This window comes from Lutra lutra, chromosome 12 (assembly GCF_902655055.1).
Source record: "Lutra lutra chromosome 12, mLutLut1.2, whole genome shotgun sequence".
Taxonomy (NCBI): Eukaryota; Metazoa; Chordata; class Mammalia; order Carnivora; family Mustelidae; genus Lutra; species Lutra lutra.
In genome coordinates this window covers 25,552,007-25,566,547 of record NC_062289.1, presented here as the reverse complement: position 1 = coordinate 25,566,547, position 14,541 = coordinate 25,552,007, and the positions used below count along the sequence as shown (strand labels likewise).

Here is a 14,541-nt window from a genome sequence, read left to right as displayed (position 1 = left end):
GCCGGGAGCCCGATGTGGGACTCGATCCCGGGACTCCAGGATCATGACCTGAGCCGAAGGCAGTCGTCCAACCAACTGAGCCACCCAGGCGTCCGAAATTTGTTCATTTTATCCAAAGTTTAAAAACGGCTTTATTGAGGCGAAATTGACATATGAAAACTGCACATAGGCAAGTGCACAACTTGATTAGCTCCGACATACGTGTGCACCCTGAAGCACCTCTACAGCCAAGGCTGTTCGGTCTGTTTTCCTCTGGGTTTTCATGTTACCCATTCTCTCAGTTGTGAATCTGCTCTTAAGTTCATCCACTGAATTATTAATTCTTGTTATATATTTTTCCCATTCTAGAATTTCCATTTGGTCCTTTTTTATAGTTTCTAATTCCCTGAAATTCTTGGCCACACTTTTTTTTCGTTTTTAAGCAAAGAAAGCATAGTTGTTTCAAATTCTGTAACTGATATAGCTGGCGACAGTGGGAGTTTCTTTATTCTTGTTATTTTTCTGTGATGGTTTTAATTCATATTATCTGATCTTCTCAGATCTTCTCTGGATTTTTAAAGAAGATTTTATTTATTTGAGAGTATGAGTGAGTGGGGGAGGGGCAGAGGAAGAGGGAGGAGTAGACTCCCCACGGAGCAGGGAGCCTGACCCAGGGCCCCATCCCAGTACCCTGGGATCATGACCTGAGCCGAAGGCAGATGCTTAACCGACTGAGCCTTCCAGGTGCCCCATGGATATTTCTGATTTTAATACTAGAAGTTTCCTTCCTGGCTCATAGATGGTGGTCTTTTTGTTAGGTCTTCACATGGTGGAGAGGGAGAGAGGTCACTCTCATGTCTTTTTTTGTAAGTGTACTAATCCCATCACGGTGGCTCCATCATCACAACCCCCTAACCCAAATGACCTCCCAAAGGCCCCCTCCTCCTAATACCATCACATGGGGAGTCAGGGCTCATTATATTAATTTGGGGGGGGATACATACAGTCCATAACCCTCCGGAGAGAATATACATTTGCTAGCACTGGGACGTATTAGTAATTTGGTTTCACCTCAATTCACATTCAGGGAATGTGATTTAGAAGCTGAGCCACAGCATCCACGGAGAGTCTACTGATCAGAATGGAGAGTTAGGTACTCCAAACCAACCCGCCAGCCAAGAACTCAGAAACCTGGCCAAAACGTTTTAAAATTTTGCTTGAAGTCCTGCCAGAGTCAACAGGATGGTGAGGTAGTACCCGGTCAGTTGTGAGAAACTGCTTTTTTTTCTGGGGGTCTGTGCTATTACTTGTGTTGTCTAAGTAGCTGCCCCTTCAACTGCCTTAAAGTCAGGAGAGTGGGTAGTGGCTGCCATGTATGACCTGACCGACGGGGAGGGGTGGGGCAAGGCGGGAAGTTCCTAATGAATCTCCCTTGCTTTGTGTGAACCCCAAATGGATATACCCTGAGATTAAACTTTATGCCTTAGTAAAGTTCTTAAAAAAATACAAATGTATTAGGTGCTGTGAATTGTGTGCTAGAATCCACTCCTCAGCTCTTCATGTTCATAGGAAGCTTGGCTCTTTGTCAGAGAACAGAAACCCTGACCTCCTTGACTCTTGGAGGCAACATAGGACACTGGAATAACCCTGAATTTGGCGTCAGAAAGCCCAAGGATCAGTCCCGAATATCAAATGGCAGCTCCTGAAACTGCAGGCATAGTGCCTAGGAGGGAATTAAGAGACCCAAAGGGTTGACCTTGCAAACTCAAGCCTATAAAGTATCAGCAAGTACCACAACTCTAATTTATGGCTCTGGAAAGGCGCACAGAATGACTCAGTTATGCAGAAAGATTTAATGCCTGAGGCAAAACACTGGCTCCCCAGAACCTAAAGGACAGTGTGTTGCCTAAAGAATTTTAAGAGATCCTTGCCCTAGAAGCATCCCCCCTCCACTTTTCCAACATTTCTCTTCACCTTAGCAAGCTTGAGGAAGTTGCTAAGGGTTCTGATCGGTGCTGGTCCTATGTTCTTCCCTCTCCCCACCTTGCAGGTTTCCAGCTCCTGCGACTTCCTTCGGGAGCAGTGGACTTTCACTGGGACTTCACCCCAGGGACCTTCTCTGACTCTGTCCCTGAGATCTGCCATAGCCCTGCTTCTGCCTTCACTGCTGAACGAGGAACACCCTGGGATGCCAAGGCTGCTGCTCACAGATCCCACACCGGCCTCAGCGGGGGACTGTGGGCACCAGAGTTACCATTTTGCAGCTTTTTTGCACAGCGCCTTGAACTCCTGATAGGAACGGTGATACCGAAAGGGGCCCATGCTTTCAAAAACAAATATCGTGGCAGAACCATTTGCTGATGACAGTTACAGTTACAGTTACAGCGCAGTAACAGTTTCGTATCTTGAGGAAGATCAGAGGTTAACTTCCATCCAAACACAAGATGGGCCTGTACTGCCTCATTCTACACATTTTTACTTTGTGGAAGACACATTTCTAAGCAAATTAATGCGAGCACAATTCAAGTTTGTCAGTTAAATTTATTGTCACGTAATAAATCTTTCACAAAAACCAGGAGGAGACTCCCAGTGGGTCTCCCGAGCTGAAGCAGTGACGCAGTGGAGTCTGGAAGCGTGTGCCCACGTGCTGCCTGAGGCCGTGGCCGCGGCGGAGCTTTCAGGCCAGTGAGCACTTCCGCAGCTTGGTTCATTAAGGGGGGGCGGGGGAGAGGAGCCTGCTGGAGAATGGGGCTTTGGAGGCACCTTGGTGAGCCAGGTGGCCTGGGGAGGGACCGGTGAGGTCCCCTCAGTCAAGGGCCCCGTGGTTGTTGGGCCTCTCTGGCTTTTGGGGGACCCCATTTCCTCCCTCCCAAGAACCGACAGGCCTGCAGCCTAGTGATTATCCCATGGCACTGCCCAGGTCCAGGTCCTGACAGAGGTTCAGGTGCTGCACGCGACCCTTTTAACATTGTGTGTTTTGGTTTAAAGGAAAGGAAGCAAATCAAAATGCGCTGGAAACAAATTCAAGCTGTCTCTTGTCTCCCCATGTGGGGAACACGAAACAACGGCTACCTGAAATGATCGCCATTCAGACTGGGAGGACGGACATTTCCACCTTCAGACAGCCTCGCCCCTGGGGCTCCACTGAACAGGAGCTGTTGCCACGCCTCGTCTGTCTGCGGCCCTGTCCCTGTGATCTTACAGGAGCCACCCAGCCTCGCGTGACAGAAGAGGACTGCACAGCGCAAGACCCTAGGAGGCCGTGGACCATCTGCACTTGCCTCCTGCGTCCAGCCACCAGCGATGCCCCTTCATTCGTCCGTCTGTCCGTCAGTCAGCCTCAGGGAGCTTCAGCTCCAGTGCCTGTCCTGATGACGAAGATGAAACCACCTGGTTGGCCCCCAAAAGCCCACCAAAGAGATGGAGCAGCCCAGGCTTTTCATGGGTAGAAGCCACACAGATGGGCATGACGTGCTGGTGTGTTCTTCACCTTTCCAGAGCTTGCTGTGACTGAAGATAGTTCTTCCTAGGCACTCTGAGATTGTGATGGACCAAAAGGACCCCGGCGTCCAGCCCAGGGACATAGGGAGAGGAGAGAAGCTAGTTCTCGACAGATCAGCAACAGCCACCTGACGTGGGGTGTTCAGTCTCACTTGGGATTACACGCTTTGTATGCAGAAAAGCAAATACTTTTCGTGTCTTTGAGAATGAGACGAGGCTCCTCATTCGGGCTGTGAGAGGGTGGTCGTGGACTCAGACCCCGACTCCACAGGCCCATCGCACTCTGCCCTTAGCGCCCGTGGCTCTGGCAGGCACGCTCTGCTCAGGGCAGCCCTGGCACGGTTTCCCTCAGAGAAGCTTCTTCCTCTGGTTCAGGGCCCAAAAGAGTTTAAACAAAGTCAGAAATGAAGAGAAAAACATGTTTTTAATCTCATGTGGAATACTGTATTAATCAAATTGGTCTCCTTTTCTTCTAATAGCCTGGTTGAAGAAAAAAGATTGCTTTCAAAATGAAGCTTTTCTTTTCCCAATGATTAATACAGAGTAGATTAACTTAATTTGTGCTAGACTCCAATTTAATTCAGCTACAGCTCAGAGGCCAAAGCCACAGTAAAGCTAATCTGGGCTTTATAAGAAGGAGCCACTTCTTTCTTTGAAAGATGCAGAGGATCTGATCTAAAGGCTCACATCCCACGGCCCGGGCATAGTGTCTGTTAAATCACGGGCCCTCTAGAAGGCAACCCCTCATACATATGATTTCATTTCCTTACTAATTCCTGTCTCGTCATCTTTTCAGATATTTCTCTATGTTGAAAACACACACACACACACACACACACACACACACACACACACGTGCATGTGTGCACACACTGGACCAAAACAAAAATCTTGAACATGCAAAGAAAAAAACAGTATGTACTGGTGAAGTGTTACATGCCTAAGGCATCGGGTTCCTGGAAAAGCTCTAGATTTTTGGTTTAGAAATAAAATTGCATGTGGAATAGCAGGTTTTTACATTTATTATTGTCGCATACCCCCCTCTCCCCTTTTTTGCACTACAATCTAAGCTGAGCGATCTCCTGCCAACCGTCACCAATTCTCCACATCCAAGTGTGTAAGGGAAGCACGCCTGTGTGATCCTCTCCACTGGAAGGTACATTGGGCAATCTGTCTACTTCTGTTCCCCCAGGAAGAAAGTAACTACAAGGGCTGCTCGGCTGCAGGGAGGTGAGGGTGGGAGATGGTGTCGGCCCTCAGTCGGAATCCATCGTGAAGAGCTGGATGTCCTGGGGGTTCCAGTAGAGGCCTACTGCTGAGTTGTAGACCAGAGACCACACATAAGGGATAAAAAACTCCTCGGGCTGCTCCTCTTCCACATATTTGAATTTCAATTCTGGAAATTTCTGCAACAAAAACAAGATGATTTTGTGATCTCACAGTTCTGTGCAAAAGCCCTGTTGAGGTGTGTGGGGAAGCCCGCCTCCCTCACTGGCCACAGGGCCTGAGAGCTCTCTGGGGCTTCCCCAGTCGTTCGCAAACGACTCCTGAGAAAACGTGAAGGACACGGAGGAAAGACGAATAAGCCCGTCAGTGCCTGTCTGCTGAGTAGGGAGCAGGGACCCGAAGACGGGGAGGCAGGAGGACAGATGTCCGAGTGGAAATGGGCCCTGCATGGGTGACGGAAGCCTGGCTCCTCCTGAGAGACTTTACCTTCAGGGCTGAGTCACCGTGAGGACGAGAGCTTTCCTTCACAGTTCCTCAGCCTTGACTGGCAGGGACAGGCCCGCGTCCCTCGCAGACGGGTGCTGGGGCGGCCCGCCGTGCGCGGCTGTGCCGGGGCCTCCTCCTCGGGGCCCCGGTGACGGCTGTGGCCTTGTGGAGGGAGGCTGGGTGATCCCTCGCCGGGGCTCAGTGAAAGCTTCAGTCTGGCTCTGTGAGCAGGCCAGCTGGTGAGCGAGCACTGTGCCTGGAGCGCCTCCCGGGGATTTGGGTTTTTCAGTCTCTAATTTTTCTCCCACCAGGGCGGCGGAAGGGATTCTCACTCCAGCAGCCTGAGGAGCCGCCGGTCTCCTCAAGGCCCCTCTGGGCACCTTCCCTTGCCAAGGTGACCTGAGCAGGACTTGTGACAGTCGGGGCCGGGAGAAGGGCAGGCGACAGTGTCCTGAGAGGAGGGGAGTGGCGGAGGGCAGGCGGGGGCAGTGGAAGAGATGAAGGGGAAACAGACGTACGGGGAGCGCATGATGGGGACGGTTTTCTCCGCCCGGCTTGCTGCTGTCACCCACACACGGGGCCAGGCACTTAATAACCTGATGAAGGTGTGACTGACTGCGACAACCAACCACATCCTGGGGACCGAGCACGTGCCAGGCAATAGTAATGCTTTGCGTATATTGTCTCATTCCGTCTTTCATTCATTAGACTGGCCGGGAGTCTGCGGCTCTGCGCCAGCCCAGGGCTGCGGCGGGTAGCGGGGGCAGCAGGGGGGCAGCGGCCATGCGCTGTCCTCTCCTCAGGGAGGGTGCGCTTTCCTGAGGGGGAGACAGACCGCGGCAGCAATGACAAAACAATGAGAACAGGTTAGTCAGACGTGGAAAGACAGGAGGCTCCAGAGGCCCGAGGGAGGCCGTGGGGCAGCCGGGTGAAGAGGGAAGGGTGTGCCTCCTGCAGGGCCAGATGGAGGCATGGCCTGTGTGAGGCAGGGGCACAGCGGGCTGGAGTGGGGAGGAGGAGGAAGTGGAGGCGGAGGAGGTGGTGGAGGTGGAAGACTGGGAGGAGGAAGCACCAGCAAGCATAGTCCAGACCCAGGAGGAAGCGGGTGAGGAGAGGCCCGGTCCAGGGGAGAGGCAAACAGGCCTAAATTAAGATGAAGGAGCGGGGTGGGCAGGAAAGCCACCCACTCACCCATACAGAATCATAGGAATCTAATTTTTATTTATTTTTAAAGATTTATTTATTTTATAGAGAGAGCATGGGTGAATGGGGGAAGGGCAGAGGGAGAGAGAGAATCTCAAGCAGACTCCCCACTGATTGCAGAGCCCAACACGGGCTCAATCCCAGGACCCTGAGATCATGACCTGAGACAGAAGCAAGAGTTGATGGCTTAACTGACCACCCAGGCGCTCTTTATAGGAATTTTAAGAGAGCATTTTATAATAACTGAGACTCCACCCCTACGTGCTGGATCTTCAGAGTTCCAGAAAGATGAGAGAAGGGCAGAGTAAGGAGGAGATGCTTCTGGCAAGGTGAGTTTTGAGTTAAATCCTCAATCTGTGTATAGGAATTCCTGAAAGGGGGTTACTCTGGTCATGGATGTTACTTCCACATACCACACAGAGCGCAGTCCTGTCACAGCTTTAATGCAAACCAACTCTAACCCATGGCTCCGAAGGCATTTGGTAAACACAGTAAGTGGCCTGAACTCCCGCATTACCTACTCCCACACCCTCCTCACACTCTCCGTACCCCATACTTCGGAGGCCTGTGCAGAAGGCCTCTGGTGTAATGAAAACCCCAGCCTTTTCAGTCCTTTGTTTTCATCAGTCATGGGCTGAGATGACAGCAGTGGCAGTGACTGCCACTGAGGAGGGGACAGCTCCTCCCAGCGGGCTCTTCCCGGCCTTCCGGCTGACACGGTTTGGTCAGCTCAGGCAGACGACGGCTGCCGACACTTACTGATGTGACTGGGCTTTAGGGGGGCCCTCCCCACGCCCTGTGCTGCTTCCGGCCTGGCCCAGCATCCTCAGGGATGAGGGAACAGAGTTCTCGGAGGCAAAAATGTATCTCTGTCATGGAGTCAGTTGTGTTGTCTTATAGGTCGCAACAACGATACTCCTTCCCGTGAGAAACCCGTGTTTGCATCAACAGGGCATGGCTGGTGGCAACCAGCAGCTGAGCGCACTGGAGCACCATGCTGTGGGCAGTCACCCCAAGGTCCTGCCGAGGCCGACACGGCCAACGCCGCTGATGGAAGGTGAAGCAGAGCCTGGAGAGGCCAAGGAGGTTCTAGGTTGCATAGCACGTAGGGTGGAATTGGGATTAAAGTGTAGGTCTGACTGGGTGGGAAAGTCAGCTTGAAAAGTGACAGAGAGCTGTGGCCATGCAGTGGCCAAGCTCTGTCCTTCAGTTCAACTCTCCTAGGCCGCATGGGGCCCCTCAGGGATAGCACTGTGCTCCTCGATATGGCACAGACCCCAGCTCACTGCTGGTCCTTAAAGAACAACCAAGCCACAGGGATGTCATCATCATCAAGAATGAGGAACTGTGTTTGAAGAAGAAATTTACCCTCTAATAACAAAGATGAACATGCTAGTTCTTAGAATGGCCCCAAACTTGAGAAAACCTCTCACACCGACCCAGAGAGAAGTAAAGGGCTGCGGGGCGGGGGGGGGGGGGACAGAGGTGGTGGCCTGAAAAGGTCAGAGTCCCCGTACTGCTCTTTAAACTAGACTAACAACACCCTACATTTCTAAGTGGTAATGTTGCCAACACGATGCACTTTTTGTTAGAGGTAGAAATGACTAAAAGACGTGCAGCCTTTTCTCCATCCAGTGACGTATCTGGAGGTTTTCCTAACAAGACCTTAGGAAAGGGTGTCAGACAATCCGCACCAGGCTGTTCCCTGCCTCTCTGAGGGTGGAATGGAAAAGGGAACCAGAAAACCAATGGCTTTTGTAAGAACTCCCTCCAACTTAATTAAAGACGCTTAGGCTAGAGTCACTCAGTGGCTGGCATAAAGTTTTCTTGCCCTCATGATTTTGGGGAAATTCTGATGACTGTTCAGTGCGAGAGAGCAATGAGTCTGAGCCTGCCCTTCAATCGTGCATGGGCAGATAGAGAAAAAGGCCACTAGGAAAAGCACCTGGCATCCCCACTACTATCCTTCCTACCACCTCAGCCAACAGAGCTGAAAACGCCTTGTTCTCACTGTGGCTCAAGTTTTTGTCAAAACAGCAACCCCTCTCTCACTCTGGTAGTAAACGTAGCTCACAGACTCTGAAAAGAGGATGGCACCCAGATCAGCAAGAACACCCGGTATTCGGTATGTAACAGCAGATGAAAGACAGCATATAAAATGGTATAAACTTTATGGCTCACATCTGTAGCTAACAGAACTGATCACCTATTATGCGGCGGGCAAGTTCAAACACTATATTTAGTCACTCATCTAATCCTTGAACTAGGAAAAGCACTTGAAAGGCAAGCAGATAATTTGAGTCTTAGCCCCATCTTTTCCCACTAATTCATTCATTCAGCAAGTAGTTTCCAAGGCCTGTCGTGTCATGAGTTCAGGACTAAAAATGGAGCTGAGTGACCTGGGAGAAGGCTCATACTGTCACTCGGGATCTTAAAACATAAAGTTTACTCTGAGATTTTGAATTTAACCATCCCGTCTCCTTCACAGGGTTGTGACAAATTGAATGAGCTGGTGGCAGTCTGGGGGAGAGGATAGACGTCGAAAGGTCCTGAGCTGTCCTGTGGGTTGATGAGAGATGGTTTTAAAGTCTAAGCCCCCCAACTGCTTAAAACTGAGACAAACACGAGGCTATGGCTTAGCTGCTCTGTGGCCCGAGAGCTTGTGGCTAACGGTGTGGTGGTCCAGCCATGACCCTGCCCGTGCTGGCTTGTGAAGGGCCAACCCCTGCCACACACTGGATCGCTAGAGCAGGGACCACCGGACACAGCGGAAGCAAAAGAGCAAGTCCAGACAAAGCGGCATGAATGCACTTCTATTACTGCAAAACCTGGATACTGTGGCTCACGCACACGCACACGCCGCTGAATTTGCAGGACCAGATCCCCTCTCCTCAAAGGAACAAGTGAGCGCAGAGGTAGTATTTCTTGGGTTCTTTGAGCAGATCTTTTCACCGACACTTAAAAGGTTAAGAACAGAGGATAAACCATAAATAGCAGGAAAAAGAAGAGCACGTTCTCGAAATCTGGCTACACACGTTTTCAAAGCACAAGGTAAAGAGCTTCCTTTTTCCTACAATGAGTTGTTTTTAAGGCAGTGTACTGGGAACATTTTAAAAGGGTGAAATAATAGAAATTATGAGTGTTTTGGAAACACTCTTCAGTCAACCTAACTGAATGTGAATGTGGCCTCCGTAGAACAAGCCAGGCTCAAGCTGCAGTGAATTTGCGCCCCCCTCAAATTTACCTGTCTCGCTGGAGAGCCAACATGGTTAGAGATTTAAATAGACATTCTTAAAAATATGTGCTCCTCTAATATGTCTTAGAAGTCTTGAAAGCTAAGGAAAACAAAGACAAAAGGTTTTATTTAGCACTAATGACACTGGGGACACATTTTGTCAGGATTCAGTCCAAGAAATATCACAGTCTGAAAGTCAGATCAACAACCTAGAAAAAGTCACTCTTCTCTTTATGTTCCTTTCCAAGCCTGTGGAGAACAATAATGCCATCCTGTGATGGCTGAGGAAGTCCAACTTCCTCACTTGAGTGTCTTCGTTCTGACTGGGCTGCCTGGGCCCTCCCAGGCCTTCCCAGCTCCAACATCCGTCCACATGTCCTCTAAGCACAACTCCTCTCTGGAGTTCCCAGACCCCCTTTGGGCTCTAGCCAGGGGCTGTCGGATGGATGTGCCTGCGGACCACAAAAGCTCTGGGAAAGCACAGGAGGGCCCCTGGGGACACGGGGGCTTCGACTTGATAGTTACGGCAAAAACTCTCTGGAATGGGCTAGCAGAGGGCAGGGTGCTGGTCTCCTTGGGCCCAGGCTTTTGTCCCTTTCTTTCTGAGACAGTTGTCCTGTGACTTGGCTCCATAAGGAGAGAAAACCCATCTCTCAAGCTCAGAGCTTGGTCTCAATCCAAAGCTACTTACAAACAATCCGGTTGTTTTGATTTTTGGAGCCAGAGGTAATGCTAGACTCTGAAGTTTGGCTGGAATGTTTTTATCAGCTCCAGTGAATCAACCCACCACAGTGGGACATCCGGACGCCCGGCCCAGAGACAAAGCAAAGGTCTGACTTGGTGATTGAGACTTGGGTATAACAAGCAGACCAAAAGCTTTGAAGACCAAGTCTTTCTGCTGTCAGTCATGTGATTTGGTGAAAACCCACAGGAAGTTCAGTGAGCAGATGTAGGGCTCCACTGCAATAATTTTTATGACCACGAAAGTTCAATGGAGCTTTCCTCGTTTCACCTAAAGATGACAGAGATAGCACCAGAAACTCTAGCAAGCTCCTGGCCTGGCTCCAGAAATGCAGTGCCGTGTAAAATCAAACCGCTACATAGCACGTTAGAAAGAATTCTTTAAAAGCCCGCATTTAGTCTCTGAAGGGAGTTGTGAGGGGCGATGGTTGGGGGCGAGGCGGAGGGCAGAGGGAGTTCCTGTTGGCGGCGCACGCAGTGCTGGCGGTGGGCAGGTTCTGTGTCGACAGAAAGCCAACTGGTTTCAAGATCTGTTGTAAGACGGCAAGATGAAAGCATTTACTATATACAATGGTTTTATCTGGGGGTGCGTTTGGGGAGGATATCCAGCTCCCCTGCCCTTCTCTCCCTCATCTGCTATGACTGTGCGACACAGTGATGGGCCCTTAAAGTAAACTCCAGTAAGTACCAGCTGCATCTGAGGCACCGTGCTTGGGGCTCGGGAAGAGGGAAAGGAGGAAGAACTGGTGTTTTTCTACCAGGGGGCATAATCTGGTAGGAATAAGAACAGACAGGAGCGTGGCACATGAAGGAAGGACAGTGCCGCGGGAGGGCGCCCTCCCCGGTCCCTCTGGCTAATACCCCAGGATCAGAAGATGTGAGGTGGGCTTGGGCAACAAACTCCAGGAGAAATAAGGAACGGACAAATCAGCTGCATTACCATCCACACAAGCCTGGGCTGCAGTCTCTTCCACGTGTAACGGAATGAGTTACACATGGATCGAACATCATTACTGAACTGACAGAAAGAAGACAGGCTCTGGTCTATGAATAATGGAGACGCGGAAGTGGGACTTCTAGTTTATGTCAATTTCAAAAGTAATGAAAAGCTCAATTCAAAATACAGAAAATTAGAAAAGGCTACTTTTTAAAAGTTAGGAATTAGGAAATACGATGCTAAAATTACGAAGCCCATGATGAGGGTGGCTCAGCAGAGAGTCACGAAACACTGCAGATCTGAGAGCACCGTAGCAGGCCAGGAGTGCGGGGGGCCATCTGGGAAGCAAGTTACCCCCTAAAAGGAGGGTTACAGGTGGGCAGGCACCTGTCCTGGAAGCTCGTGCCAGGCAACCACCCACCTCTTGCTCAGGACAATAGCTGGTCACCTGTATCTGCAAGTGACACTAACAGCTTCTGTGACCAGCGGTCAAAAAACTTCTGGGAAAAAATAGATGGAAAGACTAGAAGGATGAACCCATGCTTGTGACGAGCTCTCCCTAACTTTACCATCATGCCATCAACCAGAATCTGAAACCCCAGTTGAGCGTGAAACCTGAGCAAATATCCCTGGCTAGACCCCTCCCTTACAGAACCCAGGTTAAGGGGATCACAGAAAGGAGGATGTCACCAGTTTTAAATTTCTCTCTCTTTTCTGAGGGCTGGTGGGATGGTACGAAGGAGGAAGGAAGGACAGGTAGGCTCTCCGGCTGCAGGGGAAGTTGGAGAAAAGCCCTGACAGGTGGGTTCTAGCCTGTAGGGACAGGGCTGGGGACAGGGAGGGAGCTGACACTGGGTGTGGAGACCCTCATGAGCCCGAGCATAGCTCGGGGCCTGGCAAGTAGTGTGGAGCTAGTGCCTAGGAAAGACGGAGGGTCGCGCCAGGGAGGTGGGTCTCCAGGGCTGAGATGGCAAGTCCAGTTCATTTGGTGAGAGAACAGGTTGGGGATGGATATTTGTAATTTAAAAGTCATTAGCTCCGAGGCTACGGTCCAGTTTGCTAAATATGTAAACTCCTCAAGACTGACCTGCATTATTGAGCCAAAGCTCTTGTTCTGGAGGCGAATCAATTCCAATTCAGGAGGCTGGAGGAGGAGGGGGATGGAGGTTCCAGAGTGGGAGATGAAAGGCCAAAGTGGAGTGTTTACCGGCAGGACTTTGCTGAAAGCAGGCCCGTGGTTGGGCTGGCAGCAGGAAGTGCCTGTTCTTCTGTAGGAGCTCATCAGTAGGACCCAGCTCTCTGACCCAGAGAGTGCGATCCCAGAAAATAAACCTACTACTAGATAAAATTCCCAGTAGAATATATGCTCCTGGAGGGCAGGGATTTTAATTTTTCCACTGATGTGTTCCCCCCGACTCCCCCATGCTTAGAATATTGCCAAGGGCTTCAGAACAGTTTGCTGAGTAAATGAATGAAGGGGTAAATGAACAAATGTGTACAAACGGTTGTTTGTAGAAAAACCTAGAGCTGTTTGGGGGTGGGGCAGGGGGAGGAGTTTGGGAAATGGGAGTCCCGCACACTGAGTGAGTTAATGGAGTAACTGCCTAAATTTATTTGGAACAGAGTGAGCCAAATTAAGCCCATGTCACTTTGAGAAGCAAATGAGCTGACTTACTGGGATTTGGGAGGCAATACTTCAAATCTAATAGATTCATTTACTTCTCAAACTGCCATGCTCCTTGCCTACCGCCATTCTGCCATGTTGGATTCCTGCTGGTAGAAAAATCCAGCCCATGGAAAATGGATAATATTGATATACATTAAATCAACGTTAAAATTAAAATATGTTCAATGTTCATTAAACATTAAATATGTTCAATGTTCATTAAACTATGTTCAAATATGGTCAATGCCATGTTTTATATTTCAAAATACATCTAATTATGGAAAATGATGAACTGTTTGGATGTAAATTACAGTCACGGACTAGACAGATGCATAATATGTTAATAGAGACAAGTTCCAGTCTTAATCAGCCTTTTACGGTTTACTCTTGTCAAGGTCGTGATGTGGCCAGATGCCCTCAAATGAACACTTAAGTCCTAAGTGCTGTTTCAGTGATAATCTTTCTCTACACCATGCTTTTTTCAGAATAATATGTGAACTAGGGGAGTGAGAGAGAGACAGATTTGGAGAAAGATTCTAAATCATGTTTAGATAAATTCTAGCAAAACAAGGATCCTTGCTGAGTTTGAAATGTCCATGCATGAGGAGTTACATGGGAATGACATGCAGAGGACATGGGGATGTGGGGACAAGGGCAGGCAGGAGGCTTCACTGGCACACCCCAGCTTAGGCTGGGGTGAGTTCAGGTGATAAGAACACAGCCTTTGCCACAGTATGTCAAAGAGATATGTGGAAAGACGATTCCAACTGAGACAAAGTGGGAAAAGCTGCCTCTAATTTCTTAGCGTTAACTTATTAACTTCTTTGAACATTCTTATTAGGATTTAAGTTATAAGCAAATGTGATAGTTTTTCAAGACTACAAGGGGATCATCCATTCTTAGAGAAGTCACGCCTTCATTATTCCTTCCTTGGCAAGAAGTTAAAACTAGCCTCTGATAATCAGCGTTCCCAGGCACCAATTATAGATAGGAGGATTTTTTCCTCTCTGCTTATGGAAAGAACAAGCTATTCCAAGTGTTATGTGAGAAGCCTTGTGGTTGCTAACCCAATGTTTTCCTCACTCTAGCTGGAGAAAATCCTACTTAAAAGCCACGATCCTAACGACAAGTGTTTATCACCTAAAATTCGGGTTCAGTACCTCCTATGGCCGTACTTCCCAGTGACCCAAGCATGATCCATGAGGGGGTGACCCAGATCTGTGACTTCCTGTCAAATGCCACAGTCTTGGCCCCATGGTTATTACAACATGTGTTGTCAATGAATTAAAAACACAAAATGAGATTTGTTTATTTCTGCACAGTCGTTAGGACTAACAAAGAGCATCAGGAAATCTAGAAGAAAGGAAACAGAAGCAGAAAGCTCTAAAATGAGTCGAATACTACTCTTTGTGCCAAAAAGCAGAATTTGGTATGAAATGCGTCTTAGATTCCATTCAAGGATGGTTGTGTCTGGGAAGTTCCAAAATCATAAATGTGAGGTAATTCAATCTAGAAGATGTGATCCCCTAGCTTTAAAAAAGACAGGTTGAGGTCAGTTAGAAAAAC

At 49.2% G+C, this 14,541-nt stretch overlaps 1 protein-coding gene across 1 annotated transcript in view; it reads right to left on the bottom strand.

Moving 5' to 3' along the window:
* Nucleotides 1–2,503: 2,503 nt before the first annotated feature.
* Nucleotides 2,504–14,541, bottom strand: part of DYM (dymeclin) — a 349,065-nt gene continuing 337,027 nt past the window's right edge. Inside the window, exon 17 of the mRNA XM_047696790.1 lies at nucleotides 2,504–4,886. Within this exon, the coding sequence (XP_047552746.1) occupies nucleotides 4,737–4,886 (150 nt within the window). The 3' untranslated portion in view covers nucleotides 2,504–4,736. The remainder of the gene's footprint in view (nucleotides 4,887–14,541) is intronic.